Here is a 21543-nt window from a genome sequence, read left to right as displayed (position 1 = left end):
GTTTATCCTTGTGATCACATGGCTGCCTGGGAGCCACAGCTCGCCGCCCGGCATCATGAGTTTTGCACTGCATGTGGCTAGTCTGGGAAAAGATCCAGATTCAAAATTCAAAGTATGGTTTCTTACGAATGCATATGGCTTTTGCAACATTGTACAATTTTAAAATCCTGGAAAAAAAAAATCCTAAGTCAAACCATTCTAGTCAGGGACTGTCTATACTGAGATTTCTCTTCTATATTGTATTCTGTAGAAGGGCCAGTATCATTATTTACTCAGAATACAGTATTTGGATTAGCTAGTGTGTGGACACATCATCCACTTGGGCCGCTGACTTTGGATGTAGAGAAACCATGCTTTGGGTAGCATAAGGAAGATTTCCTTCCCACCATTCTCATCAGCCAAATGGAAGACTTGCAAGAGTGGGGCCACAAGGTCCTCAGCCCCATAGCATCGACTGAACTGTCCGCGGAGCAGAAGTGTTGTGCCTCTCGGATCTCCCAGATGACCAGAGGGCCAGTCCTGATGGGTTTTTTTTTTTCCCCCTAGTTCTCCGACTATCAGAATTACCTGGTGAATAGCTGTGTGAAGGAGAACCCCACCATGGAGCGGTCCATTGCCCTGTGTAACGGCATCTCCCAGTGGGTACAACTGATGGTTCTCAGCCGCCCCACCCCGCAGCTCCGGGCAGAAGTCTTCATCAAGTTCATCCAGGTGGCTCAGGTCAGTGACTAGATTAAGAATTTGACCCCTGTGAGGCAAAGTACCCCCCATTCCTGCCCCGCCCCGCCCCCAGCCAGTCTGTCCATTAGAGCTGCTTTCCCCTCCCGAACCACAGTGGAATTTGTGTGATGTGAACTGTCCCAGATTTAGATAAGGTGACATTTCTATTTCCCACATAAGAGCAATGTGGGAGGACCATGCTGATTATCTCAGGGGTCAGGATACTCTTTTACATCTGTTTAGATCTTTAAAAAAAAATATTTTTACTTATTTTTTTATTTAAAGTAATCTCTACACCCAATGTGGGGCTCAAACTCACGACCCCAAGATCGAGTCACACGCTCTTCTGACTGAGCCAGCCAGGTGTTCCAATGTCTGTTTAGATCTTTCAACATTTTCAGAAGATGCTTCCCAGCCCACATTGTTTCCCCAAATCTGGCCCACATGGCAAAGGGCAGTCTCCCAGGTTTTAACGGGGCTGGACCACCTCAGTTGTCTTAGCTCTTTGAGCCCATATTGTGTTGAATGGCTGCGTTTAATGTATGAAGGCAGAGTTTGAGCATCCGATGAGAGGAAAACAGGTAGTAAGAACACATAATTAAAATTCCCCAGAAATTCTGGCTCCTCTCTCCCAGTGACTGTCCTGCATAGGCACTGGCATGACATAAGAGAATAAGACAAAGTCTCTGTCCTTAAAAATAAAAGTCTGGTTATTTGAGATGAAGAATATAAAACATTATTACCTCTAGATGGTCAAGACCAGTGTTTCTCAAAGTTTGGTACATGGGCCACTTGCTCATGGTTAACTGAGGATTTAACCTAAGTTCAGCCCCACATCTCAGGAATCAGAATAGCTGCACTTGGATCCAGAAATCTGCGTTAAGCAAGTATGTTGGGTTGTTCTTAGAAACACTGATGTAGAGGATGGCCCGCGGAACTAGTGCAACAAAGGAAGGAGATGTGACACCTTGCTAGATACGGTCCGAAGATAAGCCTACAGGGGAAAATAGAAAACCCCAGCACCTGCCTGCTAGGCTTTGACCAGTATTAGGAAGACTCGCGGTATTAGGAAGACTCAGAGCAGAGAGGCATGTAACTGACACGTGCATTAACTACTTTCATCTCTTCTCTATGTCACAGAAGCTCCACCAGCTACAGAACTTCAATACACTGATGGCTGTGATAGGCGGACTCTGTCACAGCTCGATCTCCAGGCTCAAGGAGACAAGCTCGCACGTCCCGCACGAAATCAATAAGGTCAGTGTCACTGCTTCCTTCCCCCAGGCCCGCTTAGCCGCCTTCCCAGGACCAGCCTCAGCACTTACTGAGAGGCAACCAGAAGGCATTTCCAAACCATATCACCCTTTGTTAACTAACTAGGCAAAATACTGGAGAGGCAAACCCCCGCAAAAACCCATAGGATGGGAATATCCCAGGTCTGAGAGTGACTGTAATTCAGTCGGACCTCAGTGTCACTGCACATGTCCCTATGAGTCAGTTGAAATAATGTGTGCCTCTCTCCCGTATGCCCATGAATATGCAGAGTCACAGTCTTTACTATCAGCTCCCTTGATCCAGCAACTTGTTCCAAAATGGTTTCCTAAAACAGTGGTTGGGTGGACCGTAGTTCAGTTTGTATGTGAGTGACACATGAGAAAACTACCTATCCAAATCTTTCGGAGAATGACATTCCAGATAGTTGAATTTTCCCAGAGAGTTGAAAACGAGCTTTTCAGGTGCCATTTTGTAATAGTGTTTTATTGAGGAATATTTTTCTTAAATGCCCCTATGCACTTTTCTCAGTTCTTTAGATTTTTTAATTAATTTATTTTTTCAGACAGTTCTTTAGATTTTACAGAATAGGCTTTAGTCCTTTATAACATAGGGCTGTTATTATGAATACAAACCACAAGATACACTGAAGATAGAAATGCATTTATGTATGGTATGGATTAGCTAAAAACGGCTCTTTGAGCATTTTCATCTCACATGAGGACCTACCAGCCCTCCCTTACTAACCTCAACCCCCAGGCCCCCCACCTGTCCTCCCGAGCTGCACAGAGGCTCTTCTTCGGGAGACATGTCTGTGTACCATTGTCCTGTCATTCCCAGCTGTTCAGCCGACCTTGGGAAGTCTCGGATTCATCATCCCCTGCTCTCACCATCCTGAGTTCTGGGGATGCTTCCCCACCATCCCCCTTCCACGTCCCTACCAGTTCTGGTGAAACTTAGTGGAACCTTCAAAAATATTGCCCATGTCTAAGCAGTGACAGAGGGAGACGGTTCTGGAGATGAATATGCCCTCGTGTCACCTCACTGGCAAGCTCGAGCCTGCTCCTCCAGTGTGGCGCCCCCACAGCAGTGCTTCCGTGTCTGGAGCTGCTCGGCCTTCAGGGCGGTCTGCACAGCCCATTAGTGAGGCCAGAAGTAAAGCAAGAACCCCCTTCTCCTCTAGTAGTTTATTTCACCTCCCAAGGGGAGCAGAACTATCTCATTTTTGCTGCTCGTCTGTCGTCATGTGAGCCCCTTCCATACTTCACGCTCACGGGCACTGTTCGCTGAGAGGTAAATGGGAAGGAGGCTCTTGCCCACTCACAGGGATTGAGGGGAGCTAACTCCAAGTCTCAAATCCTTCACTGGAGAGAAATGGTACTTGTTAGGCCACAAGAATTTCCAGCAGCATTTAAAAGTTATTTTGTGCTCTAACATGATTGGTGGACAGTCTTTGCCTCCCTGCCTTTGCGTCTGAGGAAGCTGTTCGTCATGCACGAGGACTGGGGTTCTGTGAACTGCTTGCCCACTTGAACCAGGCATGTTTGTGGAGCACCCAGAGCTGGCTGCTCCCTTTTCATGCTGGTGAGCAGCCGTGCCCCTTTCAGGGCTGGGGCAGGGGGTGGGCTCTCGGGAAGAGCTCCCTAGGCCTTCTGCCTGGTCCTCCTGCATGCCCTCTGCTGGGAATCAGTCTCCGGTGCAGGATTTCAGTCTGTGAATGGAGTACATGGGCTTCCTCTGACTTAGGCCCATCTGAGAATCCCTGAGATAAAGCCCGCAGAGCATGTGTGGACCGCTGAAACCCCACAGCTTCCCCTCATGTCTGCAGTAGTCAGCGCTCCCAACAGCACACTTCGCATGTGTCTCTGGAAGCGTGCAGATGATACCAGAGAGGGAACAGCATGGCTCGGGGATAGAGGTCAGAGGGACATTTACTATGTACGATATATTCTTGTACCTTTTTAGTTCTCATCTCAGGTTTGTATTTTTAAAAACCTAGCATAAAATGATAAGACTGCACTTAAAATTTTTCAGTTACATAGTATAATCAAGTAAAGCATACCTTGTGTTTGTAGACGCATTCTGACATTTGAAAGAAACCAGAGCTTTAACTTGGGAGTCACAGTCTGCAGCTTCTAGGTGAATCAGCTCCTGCCCCATTCGGGATGGGGTGAAATCATGGGAGGAGTTGAGAGTATTGCAGACAACACACACTGCCTGGTGGGTACCTGTGACTGGGTATCTTCTATTTTGTAGGTTCTGGGTGAGATGACCGAGCTGCTGTCCTCCTGTAGAAACTATGACAACTACCGGCGAGCCTATGGGGAGTGCACTCAATTCAAGATCCCCATTCTGGGGGTGCACCTCAAGGATCTCATCTCCCTGTACGAAGCCATGCCCGACTATCTGGAAGATGGGAAGGTCAACGTCCACAAGCTGCTGGCCCTTTATAATCATATCAGTGAACTGGTCCAGCTGCAAGAGGTGGCCCCACCCTTGGAGGCCAACAAGGACTTGGTGCACCTGCTGACGGTGAGGTTCCCATAGGAGGCAGTTACTAAGGACGAGCTGTGTGCCACTCACCACTCCCTGCAGCCTCAAAGATACTAGCTCAGTTAATCATCATAAAAACTCTCGGAAATAGATACTGTGATGGTCACCATTTTATGGATAGGGATACTGAGGCACAAAGGTTTAATTGGTCAGGGTACCGCACATGATTAAGCAGCAGAACCTGGATTCAGACCCTGGTAGTGGAACTCCAGAGGCCGTGCTTATAAACAGTATGCCCTTAGGACTTCTAAAACTGTTTCCCACCCCTCTACAAAAGCAATCCTTAACTATCTGGGAGGAGCCGATAGCAAATCAGGACCTAAGCTTCATAAGGGATGGAGACCGCGTATTCTCATTTAAAAAAGAGTAAGGCAGTGAGGGAAAAAAAAAAAAAGAGGCATTCAGGGCAAGAATATGTGAACACCTGTGGTACAGGAGACCATGATTTGTGCTTTGGGTCCACAGTAAGATCAGATGAGCTCCCTTCCAGACCCACAGTTCTGTAGTTTACCAGCTGTGTGACTGTGGGTGTGTAACTCTAAATCTGTTGCCTTTTCTGTAAATCAGAGATCAGTTATCTGGGATAACTTGTAACTTCTTTCAGTTCTAAAATTACACAGTTCTTAATCTGTGCTTTCATAGAGTGGCATAATTATTAGAACCTCTTCTGCCCTTACAGGATAATTCCAAGAGCTCCATGGTTCACATCCTAGCCCTTTTGGCAGTTGGCCAGGTGACCATGGCAGGTCTCAGCCATAAGCGTCACCTGTGAAGATATACCGATCTTAACTTTTTTGAATCACAAAATCACATGATGAAAACTGTGAACATTCTTCCCAGAAAAATATACATGAGTTCTGGATCTCTTGAAGTCATCCACAGGCTCTAGGTTAAGATTATTTTTTTTTAAACTTTTTTTTTTTAAGATTTTTTATTTATTTGACAGAGATCACAAGTAGGCAGAGAGGCAGGCAGAGAGAGAGAGGAGGAAGCAGGCTCCCTGCTGAGCAAAGAGCCTGAGGCGGGACTCGATCCCAGGACCCTGAGTTTATGACCCGAGCTGAAGGCAGAGGCTTTAACCCACGGAGCCACCCAAGCGCCCAAGAATAAGATTATTTTTAAGAACTCACCCTTCTAGATTTTATGGTGTTAAGATATGTGAAATTGATTAACTTTTTTTTTTTTAAGATTTTATTTGACAGAGAAAGAGAGATCACAAGTAGGCAGAGAGTCAGGCAGAGAGAGAGGAGGAAGCAAGCTCCCTGCTGAGCAGAGAGCCCGATGCGGGGGTCGATCTCAGGACCCTGAGATCATGACCTGAGCTGAAGGCAACAGCTTAATCCACTGAGCCACCCAGGTGCCCAAATTGATTAACTCTTAATATCATTTAATAATACCTGTTATCACTTAAACTGGGTCCGGCTGTAGAGAAGTGAGGTGTGGACCATCTGACCAGATAGAGCCTTTTGCCTAAGCTCTAAAGGCTTAGATATTATATCATATTTTAAGAGGACATCTTGATATTTCCCCACAATTTAAAAACATTTTAACAAGGAGCTAATGCTAGCCCAATTACAGTAGTAAGTGTTACACCCCCAAACTTTGTGACTTGTAAAAACAAGCTACTAGAATGGCCTAGAAGAGTAAAGAAACACATCAGCTGTGGGACAGACAAATGGCATCCTAGCAAATAACTGTGTTCTGCTTTGACCTGCAGTTGTCTTTAGATCTCTACTATACCGAAGATGAAATCTATGAGCTTTCCTATGCTCGGGAACCAAGGAACCACAAAGCCCCAGTGAGTTGTGCATATTTTTATGCTAAGATTACTGCATGTAACATGTACTTTACAAGCTGCTCATCGAGGCCATCATCTTAAGGAACATATTTATCTAGTTTAATAAGTATTGGGTTTCCACTACGTGCCCAACCTTGTGCTAGGAACAGAGCTTCAACATATGTATCAGTAGTTCCTGACCATAGCAAGCCTGTAGTCTGCCTGAAGGGATGAGACGAATATAGGAACAGCAAACGACCATGTGCCCTAAGCACATCCCAGTGAGTGGCTGGTGATTTACCCAGTAGAGAAGGGAGAGTCATTGGCCGTAGTGACCTCTCCTTCCTATTTATTAGAGAGTATCCCTGCATCAGTTGTTTCTTTTCTCTGATTTGTTGATAAGCATATGCATCACAATTAGGAAAGACCGATCATCCTATATCCATCTGGGTCAGAAAGAGCAGTCTGCTGGGGCCTTTGACCTCTTGTGCGGAGGAGTCCTCAAAACCGCAGTCCAGGTGCTGCCTGGTAGGACCCTCACAGGTTGTCTGGCCTGCCTCTCCTCTAGGCAGGTGAGAATTTCAGCCTTCCTTCCGAAGGATGGGTATCCACCACCCCACCCTCCAGTCTCCTGCGAAGCTTCTCAGCCCCCAACCATGTGGTACAAGCGGGGAGGTACGCATGCATAAGTAATCCAATTTTTCTGTTCAGGTGGCTAGATTTCATTGTCTCTACACAGAAAAATCACATTCTAGGTCCTACTGTAATGAAAGCTGTTCACTGAAAATAGTTGGCAGTTTGTTTTCAGGGCATTAGAGGGCATTTCAGTGGAAAGGGTACATTCTCCCATGTTTGGAAAAGATTTTCATGGGGGCCAAGTCTCATGTTAGGAATGGATTCCATCGCAGCTTGTCTAGGCCTTAGACCTCTCTTTGTCATCCTGCCTTTGTTTCAGCTATTTTTCTTCTCATCTATGTCTTTAGTAAGTAGAGAACAGAGAGAAAATTTGAAGGAGCCACTGTACTTTTGCTGATAGCTCTGACAAAAGGTTTAATGCAGAGGGAATGGAGAATTTTGAGTTACCTCAAAATTGTCAATGTCAAATAGACATACATATTTTTGAATATATATGAGGAGCACTTTGTCAGCTGTGAAGCACACTTGCATTGGCCACGATGACAGCTGGGAGATTTCAATTCCACATGGGCTCTCAGCTCCTTGCCCCTGCACAGAGTGGGCAGTTGTCTGCAGTGCGTCCATGAGGCAGTGGGAAAGGAAAGAGCTGTACGTTGTACTGCATTCTAGTCATGGGGATTTCTCTGAATATTTCATTTCAGCCACTAACACCCTCAAAACCACCAGTCGTAGTGGACTGGGCCTCTGGAGTATCTCCCAAACCGGACCCAAAGACCATAAGCAAACACGTCCAGAGGATGGTGGATGTAAGTACAGCTATGTTTCAGCAGACAAAGCAAGGCACAGCCTGGCTTAGCTTTATGGGGGTAGGGGAGGCACACCCACAATGGCAGAAACACAAAGGTGGGAAACTTGAAACCTGTTCCTAGTGAGCATGGGGAGCCACTTCTCATACTGTGCAGGACAGTTCACAAGTTACATTTTGCAAACACACTCAGGCCTCATGTTGGGGGGAGGTGTGCTGTCTCTTGAAGACCTAGTTAGGAGAGCATGTATTTAAAGGCTGGCAGTTGATTTGTGAGACAGAGGGGCATTAGAAAAGGTTTGAGTAAGGATAATAAGGAGAATCTAATACCAAAAATTTGGGGCCTCTTGATTGTCTTCACTATTCCTGTCGAGGAGGGAGTACATCCTTTTGGGTATCTATATTCATCCTTGTGGACCAATCCAATAGAAAAGTGAGAGCCAGCATGTGACAGAACCATGAGCAGTGGAGGACTAAGGGGGAAGGAGCACTTCCGCTGGGCTGATGGCAGCAGCACTGGAAAGGGGGCAGAGCAGAGGGAGAGCAGCCCCTGTGCAATGAGCAGGGAGCACCCAGTGGCCAGGGAGGTGGCACTGTCGATGGGCTGCTGGACCTGCAAGCTCCCAGCCCCCACAGACATGGGCCTAGGGCAGACCTGCCACGTGCCCCAGTGCTTCTCTGCGGCTTTGGGAGCACGTCTCCTCGTTCTCTCATTCAGGCTGAGGAGAGGCTTTTGTCAGATATTCCAGGCCCAGAGAGAAACGATTGGTTTTGCTTTGGTAATCACCAGAGAAACTCCTTTTTTCCCCATAGTCCGTCTTCAAGAACTATGATCATGACCAGGATGGATACATTTCTCAGGAAGAGTTTGAAAAGATTGCTGCCAGTTTTCCCTTTTCCTTCTGTGTGATGGACAAAGATAGGTGAGTGTTTGTGAACAGGAATAGGAGGCTCCTGGTGCTGAGGAGCGAGCACCACATGAATGGCTGTCTGCTCTCTGGTGTTGGTTCGGACCACCACAGACCATGAAAAATACAAGTGTTTTAAATGCGTCAGAATTGAAGGTTTCATAAATCTGCCAGTTAAGGAATTGTCAACTGTAAATTAAGAAAACCTTTAGTGTTCCTTTTGGCTTGATCCGACAGATTATGAGAAACAATTCTTTAACACTTTGCCCATTACTTTTCGGAAGGTTACACAAGCTCTATATTGGTTCTCTGTGTAAGATCGAAGGATGGCTGGTGGGCTCCAGTTATGTGTCAGGTGCGGTCTAAAGTCAGAAACCACAGCATAAGGCACTTCTCTCCCTTACAGTTTCTGTGTCTTTTTTGAGTGTTCACATTGGCTAGGAAAACTTACTTTAGCCAAGGAACACCTCTGTAGGAATGACTGTTGCCATCTTCTCTCCTAATGACGTGCTATCCACGTATTCCTACAGAAAAGCGGGGCTCGTGGAGGCAGTCCCCAGTACTAAGTACTATACCTACCAAAGAAGGGTAAAAACAGAGATGAGTTTCTAAGGCTAGAAGCCACTTTCATTACCCCAGACCCCACTTACACCTTGTCTGTCCCTTACTGGCAGGGAAGGCCTCATCAGCAGAGACGAAATCACAGCCTACTTCATGAGGGCCAGCTCAATCTACTCCAAACTGGGCCTAGGCTTTCCTCACAACTTTCAAGAGACCACCTACCTGAAACCTACTTTCTGTGACAACTGTGCTGGATTTGTAAGTAGTTGTTTGAATGCTTGAGGCTGAACTGGGGGTGGGATATGAGACAATTTAAATGATTAAGCCAGGCAGAGACCTCACCACCCTTATCAACCATCCCAGCTTAGAGCCTAAGCAAACACCTAGAATAAGCTCGTTCTCAAATGCATGGCTTTTACTTGAACTCCTCTTTACATTTCTCCCGGACTGATTTCTTCCTTTGGTCCGTGAGGCCTGGGACAAATGGTAAGAAATGTTGAATTGTGGATATATTTTTAAAGTAATTATAGTCATATGCTGTTGGTATTGTAAGAGAAAAGAAGTATGAGACATCCCTGCCCATTCCCCTTCAAAAGGAACTACTTTTAAGAAGTCATGTGGTTCTGCTCCTCTCTGACCTCCCACCCCGGCTCTCCCAGTCCATGACCCCAGGATTCTGCATGCTTGTTCTATAGTTTGGAGTCCTGAGAAAGTGGTTAGTTCTTTGATTCATCTACTTCAGGCCTCAGGAAGGCCTCCTAAGTCCAAGCTAGTGAGTTCTTGAGAATTTTTTACTTTGATCAGCACAAACTCTTCCTGTTTGCAATTTAAGGTCAGGAGAGTTAAGATGGGGAAGATAAAGGAGATTTTCTTCCCACCTGAGGAAGAGAACACAATGAGGGAAAATGAAGATTGGATGCCACTATGTAGCCTCATACTAAACAGATGAATGATGGCCGGCACACTCTAACCGTATCTTGTCTGTCTCATAGCTCTGGGGAGTGATCAAACAAGGATATCGATGTAAAGGTAAGGCTCAGCTTTGTCTACTGTGTTGTTTTCCCTGGTCTCAGAGGCTCTCCTAATAAAGCATTTTTTACCAGAGGAGTTGTCCACTGAATCCACAACTTCTCAGCACAGCTCCCAGCCTCATTCCCAAACTGGTTTCCCTAGAGCACCCACTGAAATGACTGCCACCACAGAGAAGAGGAATGCCTGAGCAACCAGTTATGAAGCTCCCCCCACCTTGCAAGGTCCTCTCTCTGTGTGGGCTGTCCTGGAAACAGGGATGGTGGGTCTCCAAAGAAAGGCATTTTGGGAAGAGAAGTATTTACCAAAGGCCCTTGTCAGCTTTTCTTTTTTTTTTTTTTTAAAGAGTTTATTTATTTGACAGAAAGAGGGAGAGATCACAAGTAGGCAGAGAGACAGACGGAGAGAGAGGGAAGCGGGCTTCCCATCGCGCAGAAAGCCCGATGCGGGGCTTGATCCCATGACCCTGGGACCATGACCTGAGCTGAAGGCAGAGGCTTTAACCCACTGAGCCACCAAGGTGCCCCTCAGCTTTTCTCTTACCAGTAGATTCCTCTGGACCTAACTGTCCTTCCTTATAACTAGTAAAATTCAGGAGTGAAGGAGAGGAGATTTTTATGGCGAGGAAGAAAGAGTAAGACGTAAGAGCTGCGAGCCACCAGGGCGTCTCTGTAAAGTAGGCAGTATACGTAGGATGACTAAGAAACCACTTGTCTCCAAGATAATGGATGCTGCTTCTGATTCTGAGACTCATGATGAGAAGACTACTAGGTGCATAAGGAATAGGAGGTGGCAACTCCAGACTAGGACAGGCATGTGTGACAAGACAGCACTGCACAAACGTGGTTTTGAGACTCTGGAGAAGAAAGCGAAAGACTTCCTGACCAGAGTGTCTTGTCCACAGACTGCGGGATGAACTGCCACAAACAATGCAAAGATCTGGTGGTGTTTGAGTGCAAGAAGCGAGCCAAGAACCCAGCAGCTCTCACAGAGAACAGCCCCGGTGGAGGGCCAACATCTAGCTTTTACTCACTGGGAGCCAAAGACCTGCTCCATGGTAAGTAGGCATGGAGAACATTTCTCTTGGAAAATGCAGTGGGAAGGATAAAGTTTTTGGGGAGCAAAGATTACCTTTGTCCTTCTCCCTCTTAGTAAAAACCACCGCAGACATATTTCAAGAATTACATATCACTTTTGGGGACCACAGTTCTGGCACATAAAATACAAATGTGGCAGAGAGCAGCACAAAGGTCAGGTTGTAAAATGGGAAATTAAAAAAAAAAAATCAATGTAACACTCCAAAAAATATAGGGTTGTTATTTTAGGGTAAATAATTTAAATATTCTGACACTTGAAACAGTATAATTACAATTTTGAGCTTTATTTGGGTAAATACTTCAAGTCAATTTATGTTCCCCTGGGGAAAAATTAAGTACGATCTTTATAAGATTTCTAGTATTAGAACTACTGGTTTAAATTATAACTGTCATTTGAACAACTTTTTGTTGTCCGGAAGCCATTTTGACTACACCAATCCAGTATCGTGGCTATAAAGTTTAGTAATGAAAATATATAACATTTTAATAGAAATGCATGTTTCTTAAAAAAACACTTTGTTTCATTTCCCCCAATCCTGGAAGGTAAGCTTTTCATCCTCATTAAATGAAAAAGGCTAAACAGAATTTAAAATCTATTTATAAATGTGTTTCAGTCATCCCAGAATTACTGTTGAGTCTTTGTAAAACAATAAATGTAGATGATCAGTAGTCTACCTTATAGCCTACCAATCATCTCAAATATATCCACTCTTTACTTTTCCAAGAAATTACTCCTAATGGTCAATATTCAGGCTGCGTCCTGGGCAAGGGTGTTCGTTGAAAGAAGAAAACCAGAATGATTCCTCTCTCCTTTTACCAATTAGTATCATACTAAGGGTAATACATTTTGAGACGTATTTCCACAAAGCTGGAACATTAACTCTCACAGTTAAGCCACTTCAACTGTACAAATAGGTCCCAAAGAAAATTCGTACCAGCTCCTGGAGGCCACCTGCATGAGGACCAAAATTTGAATGCTGAGAGCTACCACATTCCAATGTCCACAGCAAACCTGCATGGACCATTTCTAGAGCAATGAAGCAGGGCCTCACTTCAGCTAATACAGAAACCGAAATCTTCTAGGCAACTTTTGTGCAAACAGAAAAATGTCCTGTCCTCGGGGTAGATGTAGCCTGGCACCAGCAGCTGTGGCTTCACCAGCAAAAGCCCCTGGACTTCAGGCCCCTTCACCCCCTGAAGAGGGTGCCTGAAAAGGAATCCACTTTGGACCCATGGAACTCCTATAACAACAAGAAGGGTCTCATTTGAAACTAATAGGTCAATCCTGAGTCTCTGCTTTTCTGAGATAGAGTACTAATACATCATGTATCTTTCTACAGCTCCTGAGGAAGGACCTTTCACATTCCTTAATGGGGAGACTGTGGAACACAGTGAGGAAAGTAAAGATCGGACCATCATGCTCATGGGAGTGTCCTCACAGAAGATTTCTGTTCGGCTAAAGAGGACTGTTGCCCACAAGGCCACCCAGACAGAATCACTGCCTTGGCTTGGCACTGAGGGCCCTTCCAGTTCCTTCATGCTGTCCTCTCCAAGGAAGACAGCTCAGGATACTCTGTATGTGCTTCCCAGTCCCACATCTCCATGCCCCAGCCCCGTCTTGATCAGAAAGCGGGCTTTTGTCAAGTGGGAAAACAAAGAATCCCTCATAAAGTCAAAGGAGGATCTCCGTCATCTCAGATCTCCAACCTACCAAGAGCTGGAACAGGTACCTTCCTTTTCTTTTCTTTCAGACTCAGAGAAATGGGGTTAAACCAGGGAAGAATATGTAAGCTAAAAATTCCAACCAGGTTGGTTAATAGCAGAATAAGACGAAAACAGGAGGGGCGCCTGGGTGGCTCAGTGGGTTAAAGCCTCTGCCTTTCGCTCAGGTCATGATCCCAGGGTCCTGGGATCGAGCCCCGCATCGGGCTCTCTGCTTGGCAGGGAACTTGCTTCCTCCTCTCTCTCTCTCTCCCTACTTGTGATCTCTATCTGTCAAATAAATAAATAAAATCTTTAAAAAAAAAAAAAAAAAAAAAGACCAAAACAGGAAAGAAAGGATTCTGGCTTTCTTTCAAACCAGTGGAGACCATGTCTCACATTACATGAGTAGAACAAGATATACCAGGCTCCCTATTGCCCTTCCCAAGTGTTGGTGCCAGGACACAAAGTCTGTTCAAAGTAGATGCTTTGAGAAATAAACTAGTTTCTACTGATCAGCTTTAAAGTGCTGACACCACACCCTTTTTTCTAAATGAAACTCAAACACATCAGAGAATGTACAGATCTTCTATATGCATTAGACAGTATCTGGAAAGTGCATATAAACAGCTGTATATAATCTATGAACAACTACAGAAGAAGCTGCTTTTTCTTCTGTTCAGCTTACAATGTCCTAATTATAAGGGGCCCCATAAAGGCATTATAAAAAAGTTTATCAAGAAAAGAACACAAATTTGGGAATATGGTTCCAAGGTTAGAGAAAAGGGCATAATGAAAGAGGAGGACAGGAAAGGGGACAACAGGAAGTTGCCCAAACACTCAATTCTGTAGGGAAAATTACTAATGTACTTTTTGTTTGGCGTACAGGGCTCCTGGTGAGTGAGGCCTGGCTCAGATGGTTTCCTACCAATGATAGGGAAGCTCAGATCCAACTTCATCATAGATTTTTCTAAAATGTCAAGGTTAGGGGCACCTGGGTGGATCAGTGGTTTAGGCCTCTGCCTTCGGCTCAGGTCATGATCTCAGGGTCCTGGGATCGAGCCCCACATCGGGCTCTCTGCTCAGTGGGGAGCCTGTTTCTCCCTCTCTCTCTGCCTACTTGTGATCTGTCAAATAAATAAATAAAATATTAAAAAAAAATTAAAATGTCAAGGTTAGCAATGTGTTTTTGGAGGCCTAGCAGTACAAACACAAAACCAACAACCACCTAGCTAGGATTCGTTAAATAATTCAACATACTACATAGTGAAATTGCCCAAAATGGCCTCAGAATTCCCTGCATTTTTCTCAGTGTTGTACCTTCCCTGTCAGACTCCTAGAAACTGAAATACAGAAATAATTGAAGAAACAAGTAAGATAATACATGTGAAACTCTTGGTTTGGTGCCTGGAACAAAGAACATAATAGTAGGAGGAACACAGGAAAAAAGAACAGATTTTCTTGATGAAAGGTATTCTCTGGCTCAGAGTGGGTTTTTTTTAAGACCTGCTTTAAGAAATCAATCAGAAGGTGACAAAATGTGGGTTACACAAAGCCCTTTCTCTTTAGGCGTAGAAACTGCCAAAAGCAACTTAACAAGAACTAATCTTGGGGACACAGATTTGTGATTCTAATCTCAGAGATACTGTGCCTGGCTTAGTCTTTTGTAAAATACAAGGCCAGGAGTCTATGCACTCTATGGTTTGCTCCAGATCTTGAATAATTACTCTGTTATCATGGAATGCATTTACCTAGCACATAGCAATCCAGATAATTTCCATTAAGAAACAACTCATATTACCCAGAAACTGCTTACCATTGCAGGGAGGGAGTAATCAATATGGTATAATGTAAGAACACCGGATTCATAGACTGGAGACATCATCATGGCAGCGGGAGTTGTACCTTTCTACTCTCCCCTTTTATTTACAACAAACTGGTTATCATAACCAAAAAAAGTGACCTCACGGAATACCCAGGGGATCTATACCTGCCTGTGCTCCAGAAACGAGGGGGTGAGCCTGCTCCACCCTATCTTGTCATGATCAGGCAAGAGCAACCCTGGAAAGTGTAAACCAGGTCAGACATGCTGGACAGATATACAAGCTGAGGAGGTTCCCACCAGCTGGGGCACCATGGGAGTGGAGCCCGACCACGTAGAGTTTGGGGGCAGACGCTGAGGAGAATCTAAGGACTCAGCCTCCTTCCCCAGGATGACACTGCAATGCACTGTCTTCCTCCCTCACAGAGGACAGGGAAAGCAAAAGTGGTGAGTGACTGATCCCCCTGACAGCACAGGCTACAGCTGGAGGGATCCATTTCTCTCCAACTGCACTCAGGTTTCTGAGAAGGGACCTCCAGGACTGAGGAAAGGAAGAAGAAAGGGAAAGAAGCAGATATAATAACAAAAGGCATCAAAGGAACACATCCTTCCTCTCCCCACCGCCCCCTACCTTGGGGTTTCAGGTTTGCCCATGGACCTCTGGGAGTACCCCCACTTGAGGATCCCCCTATCATGCCATGGGCAGCCCTCCACCTCTGCTGCCAGCACTCGTGACACCAGCTTTTTTTTTTTAAGATTTTATTTTATTTATTTTTTTTATTTATTTATTTGACAGAGAGAGATCACAAGTAGATAGAGAGGCAGGCAGAGAGAGAGAGAGGGAAGCAGGCTCCCCGCTGAGCAGAGAGCCCGATGCGGGACTCGATCCCAGGACCCTGAGATCATGACCTGAGCCGAAGGCAGCGGCTTAACCCACTGAGCCACCCAGGCGCCCCGACACCAGCTTTTTTAATGCACACTCCCAAGTGCAGTATCAGAGCCAGCTAAGGTAAAAAGAAACCCAAAACTTAGCTATATTATGTGGCCACCTGATGAAAACCAAAAGGACTTTAACTGCCCGTCTGCTGAATGGTAACAAAGTAAACAACTTAGAGAGGTGTATGCTACTTCAAATACGATGCCAGAGGCACATTTCCTGGGACACTATGGAAACTCACGTATCACAGAAAAGAATTTCAGCAACCAGGGGCGCTTCGGTGGCTCAGTCAGTTAAGCAACTGCCTTCAACTCGGGTCATGATCCTGGAGTCCCGGGATCGAGTTCCACATCCGGCTCCCTGCTTGGCAGGGAGTCAGCTTCTCCCGCTGACCTTTCTCCACTCATGCTCTCTCTCATTCTCTCTCTCTCAAATAAATAAAATCTTTAAAAAAAAAAAAATTTTTCAGCAACCAAACTCAAAGGCATGGAATATTGGGGCCTAACTGATAAATTCAAAATAGCTGTTATGAAGAGATTCAACAAGCTACAAGAAACACTCAGGTAGGGGCCCCTGGGTGGCTCAGTGGGTTAAAGCCTCTGCCTTTCGCTCAGGTCATGATCCCAGGGTCCTGGGATCGAGCCCCGCATCGGGCTCTCTGCTTGGCAGGGAGCCTGCTTCCTCCTCTCTCTCTCTCTGCCTGCCTCTCTCCCTACTTGTGATCTCTATCTGTCAAATAAATAAATAAAATCTTAAAAAAAATATATTTAAAAAAAAAAAGAAACACTCAGGTAATTCAGTGAACTAAGGAATAAAATTAATGAACAGAAGGTGTTCTTTGTCAAAAAGACTGAAATTTTTAAAGAACCAAATTCTAGAGCTGAAGAATTTAATGAGAATAAAGAATGCACTAGAAAGCTTAGGAAATAAGGCAAATCAAGGAAAGAACTAGCAACTTAGAAATGACTCTGAAGAGGCAAAAAAAAACAAAGGTTTTTTAAAAAGTGAAGAAACCCTATAAGAGCTATCATTATGACGGAAAAAATATAGAAGGAAAAAAGAGCAGAAAGCATATTTAGAGAAATAATAGCTTAGAATTTCCCAAATCTGGAGAAGAAATTGGAGCATATACAAGTCCAAGAAGCTAATGGACCACCCAATTATTGTTACTTTTTTAAAAGATTTTATTTGAGCAAGAGAACGAGAAAGAGCATGAATGGTGCAGAAAGGGCAGAGGGAGAAACAGATTCCCTAAGGAGCAGGGAGCCCAAAGCAGGGTTCAACCCCTGGGACCCTGGGATCATGATCTGAGCTGAAGGCAGATACTCAACCGACTGAGCCACCCAGGCGCCACCCGATTATAATGCAATTGTCAAAAGCCAATGAGAAAGGATCTTAAAAATTGGGGGGAAAAAAAGAAAACTATGAAGGAACCCCATTAGCTCTCAGCAGGTTTCTCAGCAGAAACTCCACAGGCTATGAGAGAGTGAAATGACAAAGTATTAAAACTGCCAGCTCAGAGTACGTCATCCAATAGTCACCTTTCAGATATGAATGTGAAATAAAGGCTTTCTCAGACAAAAACTGAAAGTGCTCACCACTGCTAGACCTGCCTTGCACGAAATGCTGAAAGTAGTTCTTCAAGCTGAAATGAAAGCATGCTAAATAGTGACATAAAAGCTAATGAAAGTACACAATACACCAGCAATGATAAGAAATAAGCAGAATCAGAAAACTAGCTATATTAGAATGAGGTGTTCAACCTCTTAATTGTAGGAGAAAGGCTTAAGGAAAGGAACATTAAAAGGTAACTATAGCTAGTATAATTTCTAAATGAATTCACAGCATAAAAAGATAAATTGTAATGTCAAAAATATAAAAGGGAAGGAATAAAAGAGTGGCGATAGCACTTTATCTTTGGTCACCTATAAAGTTTGAAGATAAAAAGGGCTATTTTAATTATGAGATGTTTTACATATAAGCCACATGGTAATCACAAAGCAAAAAGAATGAAATCTTGCCATTTGCAATGAGGTGGATGGAACTAGAAGATACTATGCTAAGCAAAGTCAGTCAGAAAAAGACAAATACCATATGATTTCACTCCTACGTGGCGCAGTGGGTTAAAGCCTCTGCCTTCGGCTCAGGTCGTGATCCCGGGGTCCTGGGATCAAGCCCCGCATCGGGCTCTCTGCCCGGCGGGGAGCCTGCTTCCTCCTCTCTCTCTGCCTGCCTCTCTGCCTAGTTGTGATTTCTCTGTCAAATAAATAAAATATAAAAAAAAAAAAATTCTCTAAGAAACAAAACACATGGGCATAGGGAAAGGGAAGGAAAAATAAGGAAAACAGAGAGGGAGGCAAACCATTAGAGATCCTGAACTACAGGGAACAAACTGACAGTTGGTGAGGCGAGGAGGGTTGAAGTGAGTGAGTGATGGGCCTTAAAGAGAGCACTGGATGTAAGGAACACTGGGTCTTGTATGCAACCGATGAATCACTAAATTCTACCTCAAACTAATAATACAATATATGTTAAATTGAAATAAAAATGTTTAGGAGGCTCAAATCACTATGGAAAATCACACTTTGCAAGGGTAAGCAGAAACAGAGGGAAAACGGAGATATAAAACAACCAGGCAAATAAGATGAATAAGATGGCAGTAGTATATTCTTACATAACAATAATCATGCTAAAAAAAAAAAAATGGATTGGTTTCACCTGTCAAAAGGCACAGAGCGGCTGGATGGATTAAAAAAAGACCAATTCTATGTTGCCTATAGGAAACTCATTTCAACTCTCAAGACACATACTGGCTCAAAATAAAGGGATGGAAGAGGATATTCCATGCAAATAGAAGTCCAAAGAAAATGGAGCATAGCCATACTTATGTCAAACAGATTTAAAGCCACAAATGTTAACAAGAGACAAGGTCATTATATAATGATAAAAGGCTCGATACATCAAGATACTACATCAGCAAGATATAACAGTTGTAACATATATGCACCCAACATTGGGCTTCACTGGTGCAATCTACCAAACAGTCAAAGAAGAATTAACACCAATCCTTCTCAAACTCTTCCAAAAAATTGAGGAGGGAACACTTCCAATATATACAATATATAATGAGGGAACCTCATTATATACCATGACCAAGTGTGATTTATCCCTTGGATGCAAGCATAAACAAATATACACAACTCAATAAATGTAATACATCACATTAGTAAAACAAAAGAAAAATCACATGATCATCTCAATAGAGGCAGAAAAGACATTTGACAAAATACAACACCCTTTCAAAATAAAAAAAAAAAACACAAAAAAACAGACTGGATATAGAAGGAACATACCTCCACATAATAAGGGCCCCAAAGGACAAACCCATAGCTAATATACTTAGTGGGAAAAAAGTTAAAACTTTTTCTCAAGATCAGAAACTAGACATAAGGAGGCTTACTCTCATCACTCTTACTCAACACATTACTAGAAATCTTAGCTAGAGCGATTAAGCAAGACAAAGAAATAAACAGCATCCAAATCAAGAAAGAAGTAAAAGTACCTACAGATGATATGAGTCTGTATATATAAAATTGCCAAAACAACCAAAACACTGTTTGAACCAATCAAAAATTTAGGTATAATTGCAGGCTACCAAATCAACATACAGAAATCAGCTGCATTTCTACACACTAAGAATGAAATATCTAAAAAAAGAAATAGAACAATCCTATTCACAATAGCACCAAAAGCAATGAAATACTTGGGAATATATTTGACCAAGGAAGTGAAAGAAACAAATGAAAAGATATCTCATGTTCATGACCCGAAGAATTGTTAAAATGTCCATACTACCCAAGGCCATCTACAGATTTAATGCAATCTCTATTAAAATACCAATGGCATTCTTTTATAGAAATAGGAAAAAAGCAATCCTAAAATCTGTGTGGAACCACAAAAGAACACAGCTAAAGATATCATACTTCCTGATTTCAAAGTATACTCAAAGCTATGGTAATAAAATCAGTACGGTACTCACACAAAAACTAACACAAAGACCAATGGAAGAATAAAGAAAGCCCAGAATCACACCTTGCTTATAGAGTGAGCTAATATAAGGGCGCCAAGAGCAGCCAAGGCAGAACGGATAGTCTCTTCAACCAAGAGACTAAATCAAACTTTAAAGTTTTTGCACAGCAAAAGAATTAACACAATGAAAAAGAAATATAGAGAATGGGAGAAGATTTTTGCAAACCATAACCTGGATAAAGGGTTATAACCAAATTATGTAAAGAATTCATACAACTCAATGGCAACAAAATCTGATTTTAAAATGGACAGAAGAGTAAAGAGACATTTTTCTAAAGAACACATACAAATGGCCAACAGGTACATAAAAAAGATGGTCGCTACCACTAATCAAGGAAATGCACATCAAAACTCAATGAGCTATCAACTCACACGTGTTAGAATCCTTAGCATCAAGAAAACAAGAGAGCAAGTGCTTGCTAGGATGTGCTGAAAAGGGAACCCTTGTGCCCTGTTGGTGAAAATGCAAACTGGTGCAGCCACTATGGGACACAGCATGGAGGTTCCTCAAATATTAAAAGCAGAACTATCATATTACCCAGCAGTTCCACTTCTGGGTATTTAGCTGAGGAACATAAAAATACTAACTCAAAAAGACAGATACACTCCCATGTTCACTGCAGCATTATTTACAATAGCCAAAATATGGAAACAACCCAAGTGTCCATACCTCATCAATGAATGGACAACGAAAATGTATATATACACACAATGGAGTATCATTCAGCCATGAGAAGGCAATTTGCAACAACATGGATGGACCTCAAACACATTATGCTAAGTGAGACAAGGCAGAGCAAGATAGGTACTGTATGACATCACTTATATATGGCATTTTAAAAAGCCAAACTTACAAAAACGGATTAAAATGGTGGGTACAGGGCACCTGGTGGCTCAGTTGGTTAAGCCTCTGCCTTCAGCTCAAGGCACGATCCCCAAATCCTGGGATGGAGTCCTGCATCAGGCTCCCTGCTCAGCGGGGAGGCTGCTTCTCCCTCTCTGCCCTTTCCCCCAGCTTGTGTTCCCTCGCTCATTCTCGTTCTCTCAAATAAAATCTTTAAAAAATGAAAATAAAAAATAAAATGGTGGTTACCAGGGTAAAGACAGGAAGTACAGATGTTGTTTAACGGTACCAACTTACAAGTGGTAAATAAGCCTGAAAGATACGATGCATGGTACAATGAATGTAGATAATACTGCATTATCATCCTAAAACCTGCTGAGTCCAGAACTTAAATTATTCCAATTATTGAAAAGGATAATATAACAATGAAAGGTGTTGATTGTCTTTACAATGGCAGTATTACAACATATCACAGTAACATGCTGTACATCTTAAATTTATACTATGCCATAGGTCAGACATAATTCAGTTTAAAAACCGCAACTGCCTCAGAAAATTAGATAATTAAATCCCAGTTTAGGGGGTAGGATAAAATTCTTTATCAAAGGAGTCCATTAGTTTTCAGTGAGTTGGGGGGGGATTGAAGACTAAAAGAACTATAATATTTTATATGACAATATTCTGAGTCACTGTTTTCATACCTCAGAACTGACCAGAGACTCCATTTCTGCCAAGTTTAGGTCTCTCGCTATACAGCATTCAAAGGTTTTTATATCCCCCTCTTATGGTTTA

At 43.4% G+C, this 21543-nt stretch overlaps 1 protein-coding gene across 2 annotated transcripts in view; it reads left to right on the top strand.

Annotated features, from left to right (window-relative positions):
* The window catches only part of RASGRP1 (RAS guanyl releasing protein 1), an 85801-nt gene that overhangs the window by 60847 nt on the left and 3411 nt on the right, over positions 1-21543 (top strand). The window contains exons 7-17 of one of the 2 annotated variants that reach the window (XR_006818656.1): positions 547-720; positions 1861-1977; positions 4249-4524; positions 6263-6343; positions 7660-7764; positions 8577-8686; positions 9346-9490; positions 10225-10261; positions 11166-11318; positions 12699-13184; positions 13396-14139. Coding sequence is in view for 1 of the 2 variants with exons in the window: in XM_046007971.1 (XP_045863927.1) it covers positions 547-720; positions 1861-1977; positions 4249-4524; positions 6263-6343; positions 7660-7764; positions 8577-8686; positions 9346-9490; positions 10225-10261; positions 11166-11318; positions 12699-13084 (1584 nt within the window). In the remaining variant the exon portion in view is untranslated. Of the gene's footprint in view, positions 1-546; positions 721-1860; positions 1978-4248; positions 4525-6262; positions 6344-7659; positions 7765-8576; positions 8687-9345; positions 9491-10224; positions 10262-11165; positions 11319-12698; positions 13185-13395; positions 14140-21543 lie in introns of those variants that run through there. The other variant, XM_046007971.1, reaches the window with a different exon arrangement.

This window comes from Meles meles, chromosome 6 (assembly GCF_922984935.1).
Source record: "Meles meles chromosome 6, mMelMel3.1 paternal haplotype, whole genome shotgun sequence".
Taxonomy (NCBI): domain Eukaryota; kingdom Metazoa; phylum Chordata; class Mammalia; order Carnivora; family Mustelidae; genus Meles; species Meles meles.
Note: the sequence above shows the minus strand (reverse complement) of the source record. Positions and strands in the feature narration are given on the sequence as shown.